The sequence below is a fragment of the Xenopus laevis genome, chromosome 9_10L, assembly GCF_017654675.1.
Source record: "Xenopus laevis strain J_2021 chromosome 9_10L, Xenopus_laevis_v10.1, whole genome shotgun sequence".
Classification (NCBI taxonomy): Eukaryota; Metazoa; Chordata; class Amphibia; order Anura; family Pipidae; genus Xenopus; species Xenopus laevis.
The window spans coordinates 92,482,816-92,507,974 of record NC_054387.1 but is presented as its reverse complement, the minus strand read 5'-3'; the positions used below and the strand labels follow the sequence as shown (position 1 = coordinate 92,507,974).

Genomic DNA, 25,159 nt, shown 5'->3' with positions numbered 1-25,159 from the left:
TGCCTTGTATTGATCCTCTGAAATGTTGTCAGGGATGTGCTGTTTATTTAATATTGCGTGAAAATATGTGTGGTAAAGAATATTAATATAATTGAAACTCTTACTGGTCCTAAAGAGTCCTTCTAAATGTGTGTTTTATTAGAGATTACAAGGGCATATGCCTTTTAAATGAAAGACAAAATTATTAAAACAACATTTTCATAATTTGGATAGTTAATGCAGTAGTGCATAATACACACAAACAGCACAAGAAAGAAGCACATTAAGCCACATAAAGGTCACAGTTTTTGCACTAGCCTCAAGGTATTCTTCATTGGCATACTCCAACATAGATATAACTGCAGTCATTGTCTCTTCACAAGTAGGCTTTATTAGATGAGGTGGAAGCTCGAAACCATATGTACCATTGTCTCTCAGTTCAAAGGTGTAGGAGAATTTTATTCCAATATCACCAGCCCAGTCACATGAAGATCCTGAATTATCATCTAACAAATGAAAAATAGAGATGTTAACATGTCTTTTGGATAAATGGCAAAAAATAGTTTTTGCTCACCAGAGGTTCAGGCTAATATAGAACCTATACTGCGGTGGTGGGGGGGGGAAATAGTTGTTGTTTTTTGGGGTTTTTTTTTTAAATGCCCCTTGTGAGGTCCTGATGCAGGCGGCCATGTGGGGTACATACATAGTGAGTGAGACCTAGCTTGCTGATTCTGTACATGCACATGACAGATGCTATTAAAACAAATAGCTCCTTACCAATGCAGTTCAGTCACCTGCAGCAGGTTCAGAACCACTGCTTTATAGATGCCTCTTTTGGGTTGATTCTACCTCTGTCCCATCACCTCCTATTTATCATTCTATTGTGACAAGAGAAACACCTAAGCCCTACAGCTCACCTACTAACCCCCCTTCAGATGCATACACTGCTCTCACACTTACCCTGGTTACCAGCCAGCCCTGGTGGGAGAGCCTGTGTTGTGTTTTTGTCTGTTTTGTTATCTTTGACTATTTATCTACTATGAGTTATCTCCTACCCAAATGCTACTGCGACTTTGCTAATGTCTTTGCTTAAAAGAATTATGTGGTTCTTCTTCCATGTAGAAGTTACATCTGTGCTATAGAAGAAAGTGGTTTTAAAAAACATCAATATCTTCCCCCTCCATTCTGGAGCTCTTTAATTGTGTTCCAAATTCTGTTCAAACTGGATTTCCAAATCTAATGCTTTATTAGCTCTCAGACTAGGTTTAGTACGTCTGGGACACTGAATATTCTTGCATGCTCTTGTATATCCTCCTTTTTGTATTTGTTGAGTCACTGGGTCACTGTCATATGCGAAAACTTAGTGGAACTAAGCTGTTTCAAATACTAGCCACATGTGTATCATGTCTTGGAACCTTCTATAAAGAGTAAATTACACCTTCTGTGACTACCCAAAAATCACTTATATTGTTCATTGGGTTTCTGACTGTCAGAGTGGTCTTGCAAATGCTGTCCCATACAGTGACATTAATGCTGCATGCTTATATCCTTTGAATACTTGTTTTGCTTTGACATATTTCCCTTATTTTACATTTTCTGGCCCCCTGAAAAAGATAATATGGGGGTTCTACTGTATAATATTTCTGTTGTCTGTATCCAAGTTGGTATTTGTGTTGCTGTAGAGCCTATGGAAGGTTTTGATCTTTGCCTTTCCATGGATTCTAATACTACCCACTTGTCCTAACTTATTATATGGATATCATGAAATCAGATACGTGTTTCTTTTTCTGACCATTGACTTGGATGTGGACTATGCCACGTCAGTACTTCTTAACTCTAGAGAATATTACCTCTGGGGTATATAGAAGATTATAATAATTTAGAGATGCCACTTCACCAGATCCCTGCACATATATCCTTGCTACTATGTCTGCCAGTATTATAATATATTTATATACACAGTAGTTTTTTCTGCTTACACAATATGACAGATGATGAGCCCACTCTGTACTCGATGTTATGTTTCTCCTTCATTTTAGCAACGGCTGTTTCTGCAACTTTCGTCTGGGAGAAAAGCAAATGTAATATTTCAAAAGATTATTTTCACAGACAACAGATCTTTAAACTGTTGCATACTTTTAATTCTTTTTAACATGCCTCCACAATCTTTAGTATTAAAGGAACAGTAACACCAAAAATGTAAATTGTTTTAAAGTAATTAAAATACTAACATACTATACTGCTTTAGAAACACTACTATAGTTTATGTAAATATGCTGCTGGGTAGCCATGGGGGCAGCCATTCAGTCTGATAAAAGAAGAAAAGGCACAGGTTATCAGAATGCAGATTAGCTCTGTAGAATACAATGGTTTTAGGTTTATGTGTAAGAACTAAACCCATTGTATTATTCAGAGTTTACCTTTTATCTGCTATTTTATCTGTGCCATTTTGCCCTATTTCAACACAGCAGCTTTGATGTTATTGTTCCTTTGAAGTAATTGCCTGGTATACTATGTTCTCAGGATTTCTGACAATAATGTTTTCAGTGTCAGACTGGGATACCAAGGGCCCACCATAGAACCTGATAACAAGGGCCCACAATTTTTGTGAAGTTAATTTTTTAAATTATCATTAAAAAATAAATGTTTGAGGAACCTTTTAACTTTTGCCCTCCCATTTACACTGTAAAAAATATTTTTGAGAAACTCCCACTGCCAACTCTTTATAATTAACAGCCTCCCTGGAAACTTCTGCTTATCTGTGGCAATAAATTAAGACTCATAGGGGGTTATTTATCAAAGGTCAAGTTTGTGAGTTTTTTTTCTACCTCCAATAAACTAACAACTGCAATGTTTTCTTATTTATGAAAAACCCAAATGTAAAGAACTTGATTGAATGCAATCAGGGAAAAAAACTTGAATACCTTGAATTGAATGAGTTATAGGCTAAAAAGCCTTGAATACCTCGAATTGATCAAGTTTTTGAGCGTAAACCACCATAAATAAAACAGAAAATCATGAAGGCAAAAAACATCTTTAAATGGTTCAAGGGACCTCTGCCATTGACTTCTACATGACTTCTACAAGTTTTTTTTTAATCTTGAGAAATTCTAGTTTTTATTGAAATTACTTTTGAAAAAATTTTTCCCCTCAAAATTTTTTTTCAGGAAAACACAACTTGACCTTTAATAAGTAACTTTCTTAACTAACTGTTTCCTATCTTTCTCACTGCTAGGAATAAATGAGACACAAGCAGATCCTGTAAAATGTAGAAAAAAGTTAATGCTTTGTAAACCAGAATGGGCAAAGGGCCCACTAATGTCAGGGCCCACCAGGATAAGTCTGGCAGAGGCAGGCCGGGCAACCTAGGCAGCAAACCGGCCAGTTCGCTCTCATCCTTTCCCCGTCACGCACATGCACGGTAAAGCTGTTACGTGTTTGCATGTGCGGTAACGCCACTCGAGCCCGCATGCGCGGAAACACAGCTCAAATGCGCAAGCTGAATTAAAGGTGAGTCCAGTCTAGGGGTAAGCAGCTGCCTCTTATGCCTACCCTTAGTTCCAGCCCTGAAGTCTGGTAACCTGGCAGTGACTTTGCTGAGGAATTTTGTATTGAACTGGTAACCCAGCAGGCCAGTCCAACAAAATGTTTGTTACTGTGAAGTTGCTGATCACTCGCTCTCTATCTACTATAAACATTAGGGTTTATGCCTGTTAATATTCAATACTTGCCATCTCTGCATGGTTTGCTGAAGGATTGGTTGTGTAGCCATAAGGAAGAAGAATCAGTTGTGAATAGGAGTGAATGGTAAGATAGAAAAGTATTTGTGATTTTATTCTTTCAATGAGATTGACAACTGCCTGTGTCTCGGGTTCTGAAGCAGGGGCTGAGCCACAGAAAGTATAGGAGTTGCAGTCTCTGGAAGCACCGACAGCTGATCAATACAAATAGAAATAAGAGAAATGAATTTTGTTAACTTGTTTTATTAGGGCACATATAAAGCATGCCATAATCATTTGCCAAAAAATACCACAATACAGTGTTCAGAAGTCTATATTCAAACATTTAAGATATGTTCTCCAATATGATGAAAAATGTGTTATGTGTGCTTAAAGTGGACCTGTCATCCAGACCTAAAAAGCTGTAGAATAAAAGTCCTTTTCAAATTAAACATGAAATTCTTTTTTTCATTAAAACATCTATACCTGTTATAAATGAATTTAAAGATTTCAGCTGTCAATCATATATTGCCTGTCCCTCCTCTATGACATAGGGATAGAGGCGGGGCAGGCAATTACTTTCACTTTCCATTTTGCATTTCCTACATGTCACTGCTCTCCTCACATTCCCCCTCCCTGCTTACAGTCTATAATTGTGTAGCTAGTAGTCAAGAGCATCAAGTCTCCCATTCTGGCACATAAACAAAATTTTAAAGGCGTCACAAAGCTTATCTTAGTAACGGTGTCCACAAAATGGCTGCTGCCTGCATGCTGTGGTTGTGCATTCCAAGGCATGTGGCAAAAAAGGTTTAAAAAATGTATATAATGTAAGAAAAGTTTATTTTACTTTACAAACACAATAGATTAGACAATCGACAAAAGAATATGGAATTATTTCTTAGGGTGACAGGTCCCCTTTAATTATCATTACCTTTATATTGTGATGTTTTAGAAAATGCTCCTTGCTTTTGTGAAGGTATAGGAAATGGATTAGTTGAATGGATAATCAGTATACCCCCTATTTGTATCTGTAAATTGCCCTCTCATTTAGATTGTAAGCTCTACGGTAAAGGGACCTCCATCCTCCTTGGCTTTAAGCTCCTATATGGGGTCTCTGTAGTTTAGAAAGGCTGTCTCCCATAGACTCCATCATAATCAAATAATCCACATTTTTAAAATTATTTCCTTTTTCTCTGTAGTAATAAAACAGTATTTGAATTACTTGATTATAATGTCTATGGGAGATAATGGGTTTCTGGATAAAGAATTCCATGCCTATACATGCATTATACTGGATATGTTTTGTTTCTTATAAAATTATATTTAAGATGAGAAATAGAAAGAAGTTACATTAATAGTGAACTACAAGTATTATGCTCTGTTGTTGAGAGCTTTATTGTCACATGACTTTAAGGGGTTATTTATCAAAGGTCGAATTTTAAAGCTTTGTGAGCACAGCTCGAATGGTTTCTAATTTGAGAAAACTCGAATCAGCGTAGTTGGGGTGAAAAACTCGAATCCTCGAATTGATTGAGTTTTTGAGCGAAACACACCGAAAAAAAACCTCAAACATCATGAAGGCTACAAACATCTCCAAATGGTTCAGGAACCTCTGCCATTGACTTCTACATGACATAGACAGATTTTAGATGGTGTATTTTCAGATTCAAGCTATTTCCATTTCGAGTTTTTTCTGAAGGAAATTTCGAGTTTTGACTGAAAAATACTATTTTCGTAGAAAAAACAACTTGACCTTTGATAAATAACTATGGGTTTTGATTTTGTTCAATGGAACACTTAGTTCCTTCATTTATAATAAAATTTGATGCCAAAGTGATTAAAGAACCGTTTGTTAATACGCCACAATTAACATTTCAGTAACCCATACGCTGTGTAAAATAAATTATTACATAAAGAGCAATTAAGCTATGACACTTACTGCACCATGCTGAATTAAAGTTACGGTTCAGGTCCACTCCGTAGCAGGTTGCATTATTATATGGTGTGCGATTTTTTCTCCACAGACGTTCCTGTAAGTCAAAGGATATATTGCGGTGCTGCTTTTTAGCTAGCCAGTTCCATTTTCAATTGTCTTTTTGGTGTAAATTCATGAAATAAAATGTTAATAAATAAAAGAACTATAAAAAAACCATACTACTATATGTTTAATGAGATACTACATGTTTGTCTTGTATTCAGTTCAATAAAAGAAAAGATACCTATGTAATCTTTGTAATTGCCTGACATTTTGTTATAAATTATGCTATCCAGTTTTTAACATTGCATGTAATGAAAACATAGTTAGCTACTGCGTACACGTTTACACTATTGTGTACAGTGAGTTAATATACATGCTAAGACACTACAGACAACTTTGTTAGGTAGTATTAATTGCTTCAATACACATGGCCCAATATAAATGATATCTTTGTAACATTAATTGTATTAATTACAATTAATTAATATAGTATTGATTAATAACAAACGTGTTCATTTATAAACACGGTGAATTGTGTCACTTTGCCTATATATAAGTACTTGCACTGAAAAAAGGAAACCATTAAGTTACCACTAGCCAGTACTAGACAGTAATTCAACAGCAAGGTACGGTAGACATAACTTAATGACAGCCTGCAATTATGCTGGAATTCTAGGGGGAAGACACTGCATTGTGGGTAAAAAACATGCTGATGTTCCAAGTGTTTAATTTTGTACATTGTACTGTGTTCATAAAAGACAATGGACAAAGTGTTTGTGTTTTCTCCACCCATAGTTTTCTCCTGGTAGAAAAATGCATTAGTTCCATTAGACCTAAGCTTGCTGTTGACAACTGCAATGTCATAACCAAGGCTACCTACTAAATTATAAATAAGAGCTGCCTTACCTATCACTATACTTTGTTTCAAGTGAGAATCCAAAATGGTAATAATGCTGACACCAGCCACAACAAAAGTCTTAATTATTCAACCATTTTGAAGTATTGAATTACACAGTATGTGACTTACTGTTGTCCAGGAGTATATATATCCATCAATATTAAACACTGGTACTACGTAGAAGTCTACTTGTCTTAGAACATTGGTTAGCAATGCATCATTACTGTGGCTTGAAAGGATCTGGAAAAAAAAAAATAGTTTCAGGCAGAAAAAATCTTCCACAGGGCTGTGTTGTATCAGGGAGTGTTGGTTAATTCAGTCAAACCACAATGTTCATAAGAATGCTTAATTGTTCTCTGAGAATGTTATTGTTAGTGACATAACATGCCCTGGGAGTTAGTTTGCACCTTCTATGGCCCCCTACAAATAACAGAGTCAGAGTGGTCTTACAACTGCTGTCCCGGAGAGTCAAAAAAAAAAACCCTTGTTTTTAACATAGTAAAGTATTGAATTTCAATGAATAGCTGGCTACTCTGCTTATATCGTATGAAGCTAATGTTGCATTAAACCATTTTTACATTTTTCCTGCATTTACACAGTTTTTTTCAATGTAAATTGAGGGTTCAACTGTCCATGTAAATGGAGCTTTCAGCATCTGCAAAAATATCAATACAATGTGCTTAATACGTATGTAAAAAACTATTTCTAAAAAAAGCTATTTAGTGTTGAGCGAAATTCTCCTAAAAAATGACGCCCATAGACTTCAATGGGTGAAAAAATGGTTGCGTTACAAAAAAAACTGACACCCTTAGACTTTACTGCATTTTGGCGAATTTTCGCCCATCACTAGCTATAGTGCATAGAGCAGCAAGCTCAGAAGTATACAGCAAGGGGCAGATTTACTAAGCTCGAGTGAATAGTTTGAATCAAAAAATATTCGAATCTCAAAGTAATTTTTTGGGTACTTCGACCATCGAATTGGTCAAATTCGATCATATTCGATCGAATCGAACAATTTGAAGTAAAAATCGTTCGCCATTTCGATAATCGAAGTACTGTCTCTTTAAAAAAAACTTTGACTTCGCCAAATTAAATCTACCGAAGTCCAATGTTAGCCTGTGGGGACCTTCCCCAGCACTTTTCCAAATCGTTTGAATCGTTCGATGCAAAAATCCTTCAAATTCGATATTCAAATTCGAAGGATTTTACTTCGAGGGTTTTTTAACCCTGGAAATTCGACCCTTTGATAAATCTGCCCCCTAGTGTTGTGTAAATTAAAATGAATGGGTGTGCTCTTATTTCAAATAATTCTTATGCAGGCTGTGCCTCCTGACACTCCATGTGTGCCTCAATGTCCGAATGGAGCGAAGAGGACTGTGGTTATTTGTGCACACCCAGATGTAGAGTGCAATGTGAAAAAATGGCCAATTGCAGCCTGTTTTTGCACTTTTTGCATTTGCAATTGGTTTGCAAATTAATCCTAATGTCTATTAAATTAGGGATGAGGGATTGAACTTGAGTAGAAGTCAACATTTCAAAAGAAAGGTGTGAGTATCTCCAACAATAATGAATCAATCAGTTAAAAAATTTATTAGGACATAAGAGTAAGACCTAACGCGTTTTTTTTTTCGCGCCTGCTGGGGCACTTACTCATTGAACTTGAGTATGCAAATTGTGATCAGACTTGGTTCTCTATAAAGCAAAACTTTTAGTTAATTTGTCGGTATTCATCTAAATCCAAAATTGAATCTGTGCTTCCTTGAGTTAGAGAAACTGATACCGACAGATTACCCCCCCCAGAAATAACAGTCAGTAAACTCACTGCATTCAAAGCAGAATTTACCCTGCTCACATCACGCAAGATACACATTCTCTTTCTTAGAACCATTTATATGCAACTAAATATATAAAAACAGTTCTTACACATTACTAAAGACTATTTTGTGTATATACAGTAAATAAAGTTTCCAAACTGTAGTGTTTTAGTCTACACGCATATAAATACACTCATATTTAATTGTCTTTAGAAATCTGTTACCTCTTTCACAAACCACTGACAGTAAGCGACTGCAATCCACTCCCTTGCATGGATTCCACAGTCCATGAAGATTACTTTCTTTGGTTTGTCTGATGGCCATCCAATCTGGAAAGATATGCAACCGACAAGTGCATTATTAACTTATTGTTGTAAAGTCTTGATGATATAGACATAAAGGCTAAAAATGATCATTAGTATTTTTTTTCTTGCATTGTTTTTTCCTGTCTGTACTGTTTTGTCGCTCGCAGTTAATTGGTGTTACCCCGTATGACAAGATGTTCATAGTTTCCTCTCCACGGCCAGTAATGTGAATTAATATTAATTGCATCTTGTTTATGGAAAGAACAATTTCACTTTCAGGTAGTTGATATTTGTTAAAATTTAACCAGTCTATAATTTTTTCCATTATGGATTAATCATTGTGGTAAGAACTTCTAACATAAATCTGCTCTTTTGTTTTTGCAAGTTTTGCATCTGTTTTATTTTGCTAAACATTTGGTAAAGTACCATATAAGTGGTTACTGACTTAATTAAGAAACATTGGCCTGGAACATAATATTTGCATTGGGAAAGAGAACTGGCTGAAGGATTTGACTACAAAGAATGGTGGTAAATGGAACATTTTCTAATTGGCCCAGTATTGTTAGTGAAGTACCGCAGGGATCTGTCCTTTTCATAAAAGACCTTGTGGCCCCCCCAGGAGTGATCATGTAAACAGATTATTGGCAACATATCTGCATTGAAAGTCTATTTCTCTGTAAGGCCTCTTTTACAGAATTGGATAGAGCTATAAGTTATGTATGTTACTGTGCATTATTGAACCTATTGTTTTGCGAAATTTTATTATTATTTGAAAATCACACGTGTTTTCTGAAAATACACAACAAGTAATTGTACACAATAAAAACATTGTTACAAAAAAAGACCTTGTGGTTGACGTAAGTACTGTAAGTACTGTCTTTTATTTTGATGATACTAAATTGTGCAAAACTATAAATTCCAAGCAGGATGCTGCCACTTTGCAGAGAGATTTGACTAATCTGGACTACTGGAGTACTGGTCAGCAAACTGAGGTTCAGTGTTGATAAATGCACTATGGACAACAATATATACAATGTAGGTATGGAAACAGAATTTCTAGTAAAGCTTTGCCTTTTTATAAACGCTAGAGGATATTACAGACACATTGCATAACAATGAAAATAACAAACAATAGCAGACCCCATTAATACCTCTACGAGTGGCTTGGATGACTTTTTATAAAAGCACAATATCCAGGGCTATATATGTAGGTGCTCATATATATATCTTTCCATATACATGTATGTAATGTTTAGTAACAGCCCTTCTAAGGACATGTTTATTATGCTTTGTTTATGTTTATTGCCATGCAGCACTGCTGACACTAGAGGGCACCCTCTACAGCAGTCCAGGGAGAACCCTAGAGTATTCTAGGATTTAGTATTTTATGGTTATGACACTTTCCATGTGGAGCCAGCTATATATATATATATATATATATATATATATATATATATATATATATATATGTACTATCAAAACAGAGGGGTTGTGGGAGCACTCTAAAGGCTTTAAAATATATATATATATATAAGTATAATAAATGCTATTGCATATGTACCCAAAACAGGGGTTATTTTGTTACAAAGTTATGATCATAAAATTGATAAGCCACCATACCACGTCAAGGTAAACCCCGAATGGCGGTCCCTAACTTGTTTTATTTGTGCATGTGCATTCTAGCATTACCAGTAATCAATGTCCGTTGAACGCTGTTTTTTCACTGAGGGCTAAATCCTCCCCAGCCAGCAATCAGGCTTTTAAAGGAGAGATATTCCCAAAACAAACGCCCAATTTTAAAAGCATAGGATCACCACTAGTTTAAAGGGGGGGGTATGGAGTGCTACGACCACTGAAGCTATGCCACAGCTTCCGGCTAAATATACGCTATCACACACTATAATATATATGTGTGTGTGAATAAATCGGCACTCACCAATCCATAGAGTTTGGCCTGGTGCTAAGCAAAATTATTATTAGTAGTCCATGAAAGCACTCATGGCAGCCAAGTAAGCGTGTATCAGTGTATCTTTATTTATGCATGGTGCATCATTATATATATATATATATATATATATATATATATATATATATATATATATATATATATATATATATATATATATATATATATATATATATATATATATATATATGGGGAACAGTTTGTAGTGCAATTTGTAATACAGTTTTATTACTATAATAACACACTCACTTTAAAATAATAGATTGGCCGCATTTCATATGTAGATCCCAAAAAATGTTTTGTCACCAGGTCACTGTGTTTCACTTGAATCTGCTCCATCCAGTCATAGATCTGTAAATAGAAGACTCAAGCTATTTTATATCATACTACTTATGTATCTACAAGAAAAAGTTGACCATGTTCAACAAATTCAGTCAAAATATTGTCACCTAGTTATGAAGTAGCATTATTTCCATTATATATCCACCGGCTGGCAGAGCATTTCTGAGAAATACAACCGAATGCAGATATGTTTCTTTAAGTGGAATTGTGCACTTACAGCTAAACTTTGGTACTTCATGTAACTAAAACAGTTTAGAGTTTTTAACCAGTACCCAGGTAATTCACTTGTGTCCTTTGCCATAATACATTACTAAGTAGTTCCCTATACTATAGAAAGGTGCAGTCTTACTGGTCAGATGGTGAGGAATTTGATTTTGCAGGTAAATAGATGGCTGACCAAAGCTTTTTTAAATTTAGACATTTAGATAAGCTTTTTTTTCTACTGTATAAATCTGTTTATAGGAACACCAGGGCATGAGCTGTTGTAAGGTGGTCCTTGTGTTGTGTTGTATTATATATAACTGGTGCACAGTCCTGCACCCACACAATCAGTATCTTAGGCTTTTATGCAGTGCACTGTTTTTGTGTAAAGTCCATGACTTGGGGAGATGACTGTGCCAGAGAAAGAACATGCCAATTGTGGGCTTTATTTACGTTTAATTAGATAATTTAATTAAACTTTAATAATATCAGAATTAAACATTGACTTTAAAAATAGAGCTAGCAAGTGTTTTAATTTGATTTCATTAAATCAAAAATGAAGTCACTGTGGCTTACATTCAAGTACACAATGACATAAGTCATGAAGCACCCATTTTTTTTTTGTTAGATTGGTGCTTAAGCTCATTTGGGAATTAGTATATGTTATAATATGTGGGTAAATTGCTTTGTGTGTGATTGATAACTTGGATTTTTATTCTTCTATGAAATCTTTTTCCCTCTTACCTCGTCCATGGGATGATATTTAGTATAATCATAATTGTCCAATGATATTTTTTGTTTTTTTGGCTCAATTTCTGCATTCCTGTTGATCAGTTCCTGAACATCACTGATTAGGATCCTTAAAACAAAAGAAAACATGAATAAAAGTAAACTAAACTTATAGTTTTATGCCTAAATCTTTTCCTGCACCTATATAAAGAAACACGATTTTTGCGTTGTTACATGCTTTAGACTTTAACAACTAAACTATTAATTTAAAACAGAGACAATATACTCATGCAAGGACAGTGAGGTTGTGGAATGCTCTGTGGGGGGGGGTAATGTTGTGATGGCAGATTCTATTAATGCCATTAAGAGTGGCTTGGATGACTTATTCAACAAGCATAATATCCAAGGCTATTAAGATCTGCTGTTAGTTTAGTATAGGTCTGTGCATATATATTTTTATATATGTGAGTGTATTAATAGGTCTGTATGGGTATGTCTATACATACAGTATATGCACTCAGGGTCAATTGGAAGGGTTTAACTTGATAGATTTTTGTCTTTTTTCAACCCAAATTAACTCAAATTGCATGAAATTGTTTATGAACAAGGGTAGTTAATTGTATAAACTGTCATTGAACTTACAGATTTTAAAGTAATTGAAAAAGCAATGGTTTGTATATTGAGTTATTGACTTACTCAAATGGGAGCATGTTTTGGAAAAGCTTCTCTTTTATTTCTTGCAGATGGGAAAATGGTACCCGGACATGTAACTCGTGTCCAGCTTGGATTTGTTCAACCATACCTGGTCTCCACAAATCAAGCTGATAAATGAAAAATAATGAATGGTATTAATATTTTGTGGAAAAAGTGGTTGACATTGTTAAAATTTCTTTAGTTAAATGCACAAAACTAGATTGTATGAAATACATTTTGCCTGCTGAGTTTTGATCTCCTGCTCCAAGAGAGACTGCAATTGTTACCGAAGGAGCTATATAGGCAATACCTAAACCTGAGCACAGGCTAAAGTGTGTAGTGTGACTTCCCAGAGACTGTGTGTGACACCCAAACTGTCACTGCTATGTTGAACTGTGAACAATTAAAAATGACACACTGTGGGGATAACCAGTGAATGATGACACAAGTGACACTAGCCCAGAATAGATTATTATTAGAGGTTGTGCTGCACTTAAATACATTCATATTTGTAATTCATACCTGATTTACAGTATATTTAGATTAATATACTTTTGTAATCTAGAGTTATACACAGATGTAATTATTTAGGCAGAACTACATTGCAAATACTAGAGTTTAGGCTCTTCACAATGGAAATAGGTCCTAGTAGCTTCCCATCACTGAGACCTAATAGTGGCTTATGATATAAACAGTTTTACAGTATGATATGTATGATTCTGTACTGTTTGTACTGCTTAAAATAAATAACAGTGGTGTTAAGTTCTAGTGATGGGTGAATTTGTCCCGATTCACTTTGCAAAGAAATTCGCAAATTTCCAGTAAAATTTGCGAAAGGGGCGAAAAATTTGCGAAACACAAATTTTGATGCCGGGTCAATTCACAGGCATCAAAATTGATGCCGATGACATTTACGATGCTGGCAACATATGACGTGCTTCAAAGTGAGTGGGCGGCCGTTCACCCATCACTAGTATTAATGTTGATGTGCAGCTAGGGATGCATTGTGAGTGCAGTCTTGAGGCCAGCTCCACTAATATTAATGCACTGGGATAGCTGTGTTGAAAGCAGCTCTGACAGATAATGAGATCTGAGTGTTGTGAGAGCACCACTCATAGGAGTCATGAGAGTGCCCATCAGTGCTCCTATTGCTGTTCACACAGCATGTCTCTAACAGTTCTTGTCAGTACTGCTATCGCTTAAAGATATAGGTGGACCTTTCTGTCATTATAAGTATCATTTACATGTTGGTGTGTCATAAAAAATCCTTATCTATAAGGATATTGTATGTCACTGAGGAGTTCCATGACCATATAAAGGCACCAGGTCAAAGGCTATGGGGCTAACTCACGAATGGGTGAATTTTCGCCATCGACCATTTCGCCACACTTCGCCAGTCGCAAGTGCGCTACCAAAATGCTAATTCACTAAAATGTTATGTTCCGTCTCAGCAGCCGAACGCTGGCGAATTTTCGTTAGCATTACTTTGGCAGTGCGAGCATTTCATAGAAAAGTTTCACTAGCATTCAGCATAGTACTCTTAAGCTTAGGTCAATTTGAATAGGCGGGTACATAAAAGTCGCATGGACACCTTTATTAATGAAGTTGGTACTAATGCTTACAGTTGCCACTTTTTATTACAAATGTCCAATAATAAAGACATAAAAGATTATCTAATGCCCTAGATATGAGCCCACCCTGAAAAAAAAATGTTAACACAAAAATCTTTAATAGTTTTGAAGGCAGTCCTGCTTTAAAAAAGTAAAAGTCGACAGCGTTTTTTATGACTTTCCGGCAAACAAGATATGTTATCACTGACATAAGATTGAGGAAGACGTAGCTCAGTCTTATCAGCTCGCCTGGTCTAAGGTGGCAAAGGAAACTCTTGCGAAAGAGATATATTTACGTAAAATTCGCACTTAAGTGAATTTGCGGAGTAACTACCGTTCGCCAGAGCGAAAAGCCGCCTGGCGATAGGGTGCAAACATACGCTAGTGACGGTCTCTTTTGCTAGCTATTTGTTCTCTTCGCCTGTTAGTAAATTGGAGATGTTCCTGCAGATGAGGTTTCTGGCGAATTTTTGCTAGATTTCTGCAAGCCATGTGACATCACTAAGCATATTTTATATAGTGAATAATGTACACACTATTGTAAAATATATTATGTACCACCCCTATTGTAAAGATATTATTAGACATGGAACTCTGAGGTAATTTCTAATATATTCATATTTTATAACTGAGGTACTTTATTATAATTGAGAAGTTTCAGTGAGTCGTGTAACTACATTTTCTCATCACTAATTACATCACTAAGCACCATTTATAAGGATATAATTTAAAGGATATTCATAACTCTTTTGTTTTATAAGAATATAGTTTCAGTATATTCATAGCTTTTGTGTATTATATGTCAGCCTCCATTAGACTTCTTATAGACAAGTTCTAGACTATACTAGTCATTAATAAACACTTTTTGACAGAGCCTTTTGGAAATGGCAATGGAAATGGAAAATGGAAATGGCAAATATCTCCTCCAGGACTTGAGGACTATAGGTGGGAGGAGGTTACACGTGTTTTATATGGATTTCTAATATCATCTAGAAAGAAACGGATCTCTTTTAAGTAGAAACATAAAATGACATCAATATCGTTAACTAGGTAGGTTGATTCTGTCAGGCTCAGTTTCCAGATGCATACCTTTGGTCCCTTTTTAATATGAGGCCCACTCTCCAAAGGTACTTTATGTCCAGGTTTTGTGGACATCATTTTTCCCCTTAAAAAAAACAGTACACCTAATAGAACTCAACTCAACAAGTTTTATCATGGTTGCACCAAGCCAATATAATTTTCTCTAAATTAATCAAGCTTATGAGGTCAGAGGCTATTGTTGTTTCTGAGATCTGTGCCCCTAGGTTGGCATTTAATCTTAATTTAAAATCTTGCATCTTGTTGTTTGTCAGTATCATCTGTGTCCCCTTCTGGCCAGGTGGTGGGTTGTCTCTTTTAAAAATGGCTGTAAATTGGTTACATCTGTTTTGCTATGGCTTAAGTTGCACTTCTAGTTGAGGAAACAGGCTTTTGATGATAGGTGTTCTTTAATTGTAGATAAAAAATGTTAAAATTGCAGGAGCAATCAGAATATCTTTGAATCTGGATAAGGAAGACCTACTGTATTTTATTAAATGAACATCAGATGACTCCCTATGATTTTCATAGCAAAAATGTACAGTATATTTTGTAAGGAAGACATACATATGTAAAACTACACTAAACTACAAATTACAAAGAAAGTGCATTAAACGGACAATAAATACTATTTTATTCAAGTTAAACAAATGAATTTAATTTCTTCTGCATGATGTTTCATAGGAAGACATATTATAGGGACTATTTACTTAGACCCAAAGCAAGAATGTGCCCCTTGTTACTCACACAGGCAGCAAATTTTGGCTGTAGGCAGTGCTGTATTCATGGGGCCAGATTCAGGCCTCTGTGCTTTAAAACAGAGCACAGAGATCTGTGGCAGTTCATTTAGGCAGAGTACAAAGTGCCAAGTGCAAAATGCATTTGTTTATACACACATACTTTTTCCACATTCACAATGTATAAACAATGCACATTATAATGCAACAGATGTGTAGTATAGATATACAATGGGCTGTATGTTTGACCCTTGAAACAAATGTATGTTTTTTATCTTATCTCAGATTGTGGTTTATTAATCATTAATCTGCATGTCTTTTTATTACATTTTATTACAGATATTGCTGCTAATCTATATGCAGTATTTTTGATAATCAGCCTGCATTTGTTTTATTACTTTATGTTGTTTTGCTGTGTTGTATAAGTTCTGTGTGTTGTTGTGCCAATAGTTTTTGTATAACTTATGTACATTTGGGGGTCAAAATGTTGCAGGTTGCACTATGGGACTTGTTCCACATTCACAATGTATTGAAAGTGCTCAGAATAATGCAACAGATGTATAGCAAAGATGTACAATGAACTGCATATTTGACCTTTGAAACAGACTTATTTTTTTTATCCTATCTCAGATTGTGGTTTATTAGTTATTTAATCGGTATGTCTTTTTATTACATGTTATTACAGTTGTTGTTGCTAATCTATATGCACTGTTTGTGATAATGACCTCAATTAGTTTTATTATTTTTTTGATTTGTTTATTTTGCTGTAAGTGAAAAGGGAAGTTTTCATAGATGGATCGATAAATTATTTTTAATATAATTCTGTGTTTTTTAACCCTTTTCTCAGGGACCCAAACGAAAATATTGGTTTGGGGCCGATTATGCACTTTGTTTAGTTACTATGTTTTATTGTAGCAAGAAAACATTTATGGACATTGAGGTCAACCCTTAAGAGCATGGAGTCACATGGAGCCTTTAGAATAAGCATAAACTACCAGCTGGAGAACATGTACACTTACTTAGTCATAAATGTTACCCTTTAACTGTAAATATTCTTTCCCACTTACCATCCATTCCTCAGTTAAGTCTTGCAGATACTGGGCATGTTTTACTGTCTGAGGGACGATTTTTAAGACCTGATCACTAAAAAAAAAAAACGATTTTCCATTAGGCATATTATATGATTGCTCTTGAAAAGCATCCATTGGATAGTTTAGTTCAATATTTAAGGTGATTGTAAACCAAAATTAAGCCCTGTGTCAACACCTCATCCTTTCTTTTTGAACTAATCATTGTTCATTTAAAATGTGTATTGTAGGACTGCACACTAGAAACTAGAAGCTGAATGCATTTGTGTAATATAAAAAGTAATCATCTCTGCAGCATAATGGATTTAAATATTTACCCCATATGTAATAAAATACACTATTCTTCCCCAGGAACAGTTACCCATAGCAACCAATTAGATGTTTGGCTTTAGACAGGTGACTGGTACCTGATGACTGGTTGCTATAAGTTACTGCTCCTGGGCAAACTTAGTGCCCTTTATTACATAAACCCATTAGGGTTTTAAAAGGATGAGGTGGCACCGGATAGCATGCAGAACTGTCTAGTATATACTGCCTATAATAATAAAAAATTATTCTTGTTAACTACCCCCAATTGCTTATGGAATGTTTAATAAATGTAATAGTGACAACAGCCACGATTATTTAAGTAACAAGAAAAAGATGCTCAGGTTCTGTAATAAGCCCCATTGATTTACAAGACCAAAATTTCATTTGCTTTCATTATTCTATACAAAGATAGTTACTAACTAGTTGCTACAGGTAGCTGCTTAGGTACAGATTTGCTAATTGTTGGTAGACGAGTCGAATTTATATACTGCGATTTTTTATCTTGAAAAAAAATTAAACTTTAGAAACAGTATCAATTTGTATGCTGATTAGAGGAATCAATTTTCTGCTACTGTGCAGTATTTAAATGTCCTTTCTGACTAACCACTGTAACTATCATTCCATAAAGTAGAAAGGTGTTTGCTTAAAACAGATTCTGCTGAAATAGCACTTATATCAGTTGTGATAAATGTGACGATTCATGAAAACTGTCCTATCTTTCAGAAAAATGCTCCTTATAGTCAGGAAAAGTTTTGGTAAATCTTAAAATAGATAAAACTTCTAGGACTCATTCTGGATTCCCCTATTCTATCCTTAATAAATTAGCCCTTGAAACTCTAATGTGATGAAAATAACACATTCAATTATATACTTCTTAAAGGGGGTAATTCTTGTGGAATGGATCCTTTAAACATAAAAATTAATAGCACCATGCACTATGACTCTTATAATCTACTATCTACTAAGTCAATAATTTGATAATAATAATAAACACCCTTCACTGCAATAATCCCTTTTCCTAAAGTTGTAAAATGCTGCAGTACTGTTTTTGCACTTTGCACCTTTTGCCCCCCCATGTAGTAAATGAACCATAATGTATTTATTACAATAATCCATTTTTTTGTAAATATGTTTAACAGAAACTTTTGATTCTTGATATACACAGATAAAAGATAAAGTTAAAAAGCACCAAATCATTTTATGACCTACCCTGACTAGGGGGAAGCAAACAGCTATTGGTTCCCATTATATCAATACATTGGAAAGACTTTTCTAAACAAGCGTTTTACTCTCTACCATTTCCATTGAAAATAAGTGCAACTAAATTTAAAATGGTATCTTTCAGCAGGTTTTAAAAGTTTAAGATCACATGTAATGTATGGCTGTTAACAATTTGCAAGTTAGCCTTTTTAATATTTTCTTTATGAAACTGTGTTACCAATGGGGCAAGGTAAAAAAAGAGTTGAGCTTGACAGAGAATTGCTTTTGAGCATCCATGTTCATGCTCCATTTACGTCACCTACTTTATGCATGGGTTGCAAATAAAAGGGCCTGCAGGATTGCCAATTTGCTTATCCTAAATCAGAATTTTCACAATTTAAGGACAGATTTATTAAGGGCTGAAAAGTAAATTTGAATTAAAATGTTAATTTTTTTTTTGCTGTCAATATTCACAAATTCAAATTTTAATCCCCTAATTCAGAGGTCTGTTGAACCATTTGAATATGTTAATTGCCTTCCTGACATTCGAGTTTTTTCAGAGGGAAACTATTCAAATTCGATTTCAGGTTGGGACTATTCGATCGAATATTAGACGTTCAGTTTTTTTCTTAAATAACCTCCCATTTGAGGAGTATATTTGAATTTATTAGAGTAAAAAAAAATTCACGTAAATTGGAAATTTGATCTTTGATAAATCTGCCCATTAGTGCTGCACTCTCAGCTTTGTGCTTTATTCTAACACCTTGCTCTGTACAAAGGCTATTTACAAGTGCTTAGTGTATGGCAATATAAGGGCTGTAATAATATATATTTTGTTATTGTGTACCTGGTATATAATCAGATCATACAGATAAAGCTTAGTATTAAAAAAAAAAGTATGTACAAGGAATAAAGTAGAAAATCATTGAAGCAAATACCCCCAAATGTAATATTTGGCGTTATCGCAGCACGCCTTCGCACTTTTGCGAGTATATTTGCGCTAAGCGGAATACATAAGCACAAAACAGTAGCAAACGCAAAAATAAGATGAGTCGCAATGAAAGATGTTTTCACTGGAAAAAAACTAATAACCGTATACCTTTACCACATATAAAAAAAAAATGCTGACATATATCTTTACCACATATAACTTGACCACATTTTTAAATTACATGAAGAATAGAGAAAAAACGTACGCAATGCGAACGGTGGAATTGCTCCACGAATATCTTTCTGCAAATGTTGTACATACACCTTCTCCTTCACAACACTGATAGCAAAGTCACATGAACACAATTACATTGCGATTAGATTGCGAATAACATTTGCACTGAACAGCGACTACAGTCATGACTCGTTAAAAAACCAAGCGCAATATAAGCAATTTGCGATAAAAAGTTTTATTACATTGATAGCACAACAGCGCAATAGAGCGCAATAACAAAAGTTCGCAAAGTGGAGGGAAACGGCGGAAACAGTCGCAAATGTAGCAGAACAGTCGCAAAGCGAATTATTACATACACACTCTCGCACGCAAACTACCCGCAATTCGCTTTGCGAACAGTTTATGCAATTGCGCGTGATATTACATTCCCCCGATAGAGTTTTTTTTCTATGAGAAATTAAAGCAGAAACATTCCAATACTCACCCGAATTATTACATACACACTCTCGCACGCAAACTACCCGCAATTCGCTTTGCGAACAGTTTATGCAATTGCGCGTGATATTACATTCCCCCGATAGAGTTTTTTTTCTATGAGAAATTAAAGCAGAAACATTCCAATACTCACCCATCATATTTCACCTTCATGCAGATTCCTTCATACACTAGGATTCCCAGCAGACAGAACCCCAAGTTGAAAAGCTTCATGGTTTCTTACCAACCGTAGCAAGTATGGGCTGGTTACACTGAATCTTTGTGAGAAAAATCACTGTTTTATATATTATGTGACCTATGTGAACTTTGGCACACTGATAATACTATCTCTTTCATCTTTATACTAAGAGTATAGAGTATACTGAAGTATGAATTACTAAAATACAGTATATACTCACTGCCCTATAAAATGTCCTGCTTTACATAGATAATGCAATGTGACTAAACGATTGGAAATATTACAGTCTATATATCTAGAATCTGGAAAAGACAATTCAATAATAATTTTATCTCTTACCACAAATGGCTCTTGATAGACACGCAGAGAATGGTTGTGTTTAAGCCACCAGGGAAGAACTGAAATACAATCTAGTGTCAAGGGAGAACTCTGATGCCACCTTCCAGAGCCAGGGAAAGAAATGTTCTGTATTACTTCAGTTTGGTATCCCACAGTGAGCACGCATTCATACAGTAGGTTAACAAATATCTTGCTTTGCTATCTCAAAGTGTAATCCGAGGGAATAGATGTGCTGCCATAAAATTACACAATAAAACAATTCATGCAGCAGTGCAATTCAGAAAGATGTAAGTAACTTTGTAAACTAATACAGGTGCATAGAAATTCATAATTCCCAGCCCTGCTGCATCGACAAGGGGATACCTGCGAACTCTAGTCTGTGGGGTTTGATCTGCAGCATAATTCGTCTTGATTGAACTCCCTTGTCAGACTGAAACAATGAGTCGTCCTAAAAACAATTAATATTGGCCTGCTTTGCTGGGACTCCTCTTTAACTGTGGATGTGAGCAGGGTAGTGTGGTTTATGCTTGGTTGAATGATTTTCCTTATGTATGTAAAAACCATTGTAAATACATTGTTAGGTACTTTCCTCTCCCTTCCCTGAAAAGAAATGTTCCAGCAGCACTCCGAAAATGGGAACAAAGTGGTTTATTTATGCCACAAAACAGGGAAGGTTTCAAGGCTTAGCCAGCCCTTTATCAAGCCTACACACAGTGTAACATTCCACCTTAAATATGTTTATATGGGGTGGGGAACACAACCCAAACCTGCCTCCCAGAAAGTGACTCATCACAGTGACTCTGTGGAATGAATGATCAATAATGAATAGTGTCAGAAATATAGGGGCGGATTTATTAAAGGGCGAAGTGACTAACGCTGGTGACAATTTGCCAGCGTTAACGCTTTTAGCACTTCGCCTATTTACTAATGGGCACATGCATAACTTCACTAGCGAAAGAGAAAGACACTAGCGCTCATTCGCACTCTATCGCCAGGCGAATTTTCGTTCTAGCAAATGGAATTTACGCCGCAAATTCACTAAGATTCGGATTTTACTGAACGTTACCTCTTATGCCAGACTTGCCTTCACCAGCTCAGACCAGGCGAAGTGCACTGGAGTGCATATATCTTCCTCAATCTTCTGTTACTTACATCATATTTTAAGTAGAAAAAGTTTCTAAGTCCCAAAAAACGCTGGCGTCTTTTCCTTTTTTCAGAGTGATAGCCTACAAAAGACTTTTTTTTTGGGTAACCGGTTTCCCCCATACATTTTGGTTCCCCCATACATTTTCTAACATATGGAACATTAACTATACAGTGGGCTCATGTGTAGGGCATTATAACAATTCTATTTTCTGTATTAAGGTTCCCTGGACTCGTGTAATGTAATGTATTTGCTGCAACATATACGTCCATTCAACTTTAAATTTCCCACCATATGCAAATTAGCCTGAGCGCTAGGCATAATTGAACGCATCTTCGCTGTGATTTCCGAAGTAACGCTAGCAAAAATTCGCCAGCGTTTGGTGCCCTGGACACAACTTTGCATTTTACACATAGTAAATTATCGTTGTCAGAGCGATTTTTCACCTGGCAAAGTGTAGCGATGGGTGCAAAGCCGTCGCTGGTGAATTTTCGCCGCTTAGTAAATTTACCCCATAATCTGAAGTTCCTCTCCCTTCCCTTGCACCTTGTCCTCTCCTTCTTTCTCCATTTTATTTAATTGCATTTTATTTAATGCTTTGTTATTTTTTTAACATAAATACACCACTTATTCAACTCCAGACAAGTGTCGTGATAACATGAAACCACAGAGAAACATGGAGAGAGAATCTGTTTGACTAATAACATTTGAAAAAAACGAAAGCCATCGATATATTGTAAGAGCCCATCATTTGGCGAGGTCTTGAAAACATTTTACCACCCATCGAAGTTGCTCAACTAAAATTTTAAACTCAAAGGGTAATATGGTCATCAATATCCAGTTTCAGTGGTTCCATTGAACTTACGATGGCCATAGACGTTTGGATTTAATTTTTTGTACAATGAACATTCAATCCTACAATCTTAAACTAACCATTCAAACTCAAATTGTAGGATTAAGTAGGAAAAATAAAAAATCAGACAATTACAGACTGATGCAAATTAATGTTGTCGCCCTCAGAGCCATGGATTATATAACCCTTCCAATTGCTGGCTGCACATTTAGGGGGTGATAGATATATACTTCTTCCTATAATGTTCTACATATTTAAGGTTTCAAAATAACAAATGGTTAGTGTCAGTAGTGTAGATCAGGGGCCCCCAACCTTTTTTTTTAACCTTGAGCCACAATCAAATGTAAAAAGAGTTGGGAAGCAACACAAGCATGTGAAAAGTTCCTGGGAGTGACAAATAATTGGCTATTTTTTAGGCCCTGTGTGGACTGACAGCCTACAGGAGACTCTGTATGGCAGTACACCTGTTTTTTTATGCAACCAAAACTTGCCTCCAAGCCTAGAATTCAAAAATAAGCAGCTGCTTTGAGGCCACTGGGAGCAACATGTCAGTGGTAAGTGAGCAACATGTTGCTCACAAGCCACTGGTTGGGACTACTGTTGTAGATGATAAAATGGGGTTATTTACTAAAACTCAAATTTTTCTTATTTCAATAAAATAAACTTGACTCCAAAACTCCCATCCACAATTTGTTATTAAAATAACTTGAAAAATTCGGTTCGGGAAAAGTCTCAATAAAAACTCGAATCATATGAATTTTTTCGGGTTTGACTACTGAATTGCTGGATTTTTTACGAATTATCGCCTGAAAACTGAAAATTTTTGGATTATCGTACAAAACCCAGTGCAGAGCACAATATCTTAAAATTGGAAAAGGGACATCTTCCATTGACTTCTACAGGACCTCGACAGGTTTGAGATAGAGTATTTTCAGATTCGGGCTTTTAGCAGCTTTGGGGTATAATAAATCTTGAACCAAAACCCAAAAAATTTCGGATTATCCTATAAAACCCAGTGCAGAACCCAATATTTTAAATTTGGAAAAGGGACATCTGCCATTGACTTCTACAGGACCTCGAAGGGTTTGAGATGGAGTATTTTCAGATTCGGGCTTTTAGCAGCTTTGGGGTATAATAAATCTTGAACAATTCAAATTTTTTTCCCTCTAAAAATTCGAGTTTTTGTCCAAAAAACCTTGACCAGAAAATAAATTGAGTCTAGTAAATGTAGCGAATTAGTGCAAAACCATTGCACAGTGCCTGTGTCTGTGTGCTGTATGCTGTTACCTAGCAACCAGCTGTTCCGTGATCTCAGTGCAGCAGGAAGTGACACAGCAGCTAGTAAGTGGCTGGCAGGAAGGAAGAGAAAGTCACAGGTGCTGGCAGAAGAGAAAAGCCTGGCAGAGAGAACCATGTGTTGGACAGAGAAAGAGACCAGAGAGCTGCTGGTGGGTCCAGAGAGCTGAGAGGCTCCACCAAAATTATTCATTTGGACCAGGCTGGCACAGGGAAGCCACATACTGTGCCTGGAGGAACAGAGTGTGTGAAAGAAATACAGACTGGATGAGAAACCAGCAGGAGATTCCTATCTAAAGGGGCTGGTATTCGCACTGTATGTCTGAATGTGCTGGACTCGCCTGAAGAGAACTCTGTAAAGCATCCGAAGAGGATATGGAGTGAGTATCCTGTTTAAAGGGACAGTACCCTAAAGAAGCTCTTGAAGATACAGAGACTGTTTTGTGAAAGGACATTAAGGAAGGACGTTGCCTTCTTAAGTTAGCCAGATAGTTAGCGCAAGCAAGTTAGTTAGTGAGGCCTTATTGCCTCACTATTACTGTTAGGAGTGCTGAATGTACTAGTTGCCCATTTATTTTAGATAAACATTTATTCAGTTTAACCAATACTGTGTGTGTATTATTACTGTATTCCTAGTGGGGCCCCCCGTAGGTGCATTCCTGGACCCCACTAGGTGGAGGCACTGCACTAGTAAGTACCAGGTATCCAGTCTCTCCCAATACCACTGCGGAGTGGCTCAGGTTTGTCCCGTGCCATCAGGTAAGCACCACACGTGGAGTGTAACACCGACAAAGGGTTGTCGAAAGGGTTACATAAATAACCCCTTTAAAATTGTATTCATTAAATATTTTCCCCAGTGTGCAGGAAAGAAGCTGCTGGATCAAGTTACATTGCATGTGAACATTTATTAGCATGCTTCTCAGCATTCATCTTGTCTGCAAATGAATACAGTAAGACTTTCTCCATTCTCCGGCACTGTGCACGTGTATTGTTCAGCTTCTGCAGTCCTTCAGGCCTATTGGTTCATGCAGGCTATGGACACAC

At 36.0% G+C, this 25,159-nt stretch overlaps 1 protein-coding gene across 1 annotated transcript; it reads right to left on the bottom strand.

Moving 5' to 3' along the window:
- Positions 1 to 7: 7 nt before the first annotated feature.
- LOC108701868 (carboxypeptidase O) lies at positions 8 to 20,555 on the bottom strand. The gene is made up of 11 exons (XM_018236880.2): positions 20,439 to 20,555; positions 17,116 to 17,191; positions 12,628 to 12,752; positions 11,947 to 12,061; positions 10,909 to 11,010; positions 8,613 to 8,717; positions 6,704 to 6,814; positions 5,638 to 5,728; positions 3,711 to 3,913; positions 1,959 to 2,043; positions 8 to 485 (listed from the first exon to the last, which is right to left on the bottom strand). The coding sequence occupies exons 1-11, from the start codon at positions 20,516 to 20,518 to the stop codon at positions 214 to 216; spliced, it is 1,365 nt and encodes a 454-aa protein (XP_018092369.1). The 5' UTR covers positions 20,519 to 20,555; the 3' UTR covers positions 8 to 213.
- Between the last annotated feature and the right edge of the window lie 4,604 nt (positions 20,556 to 25,159).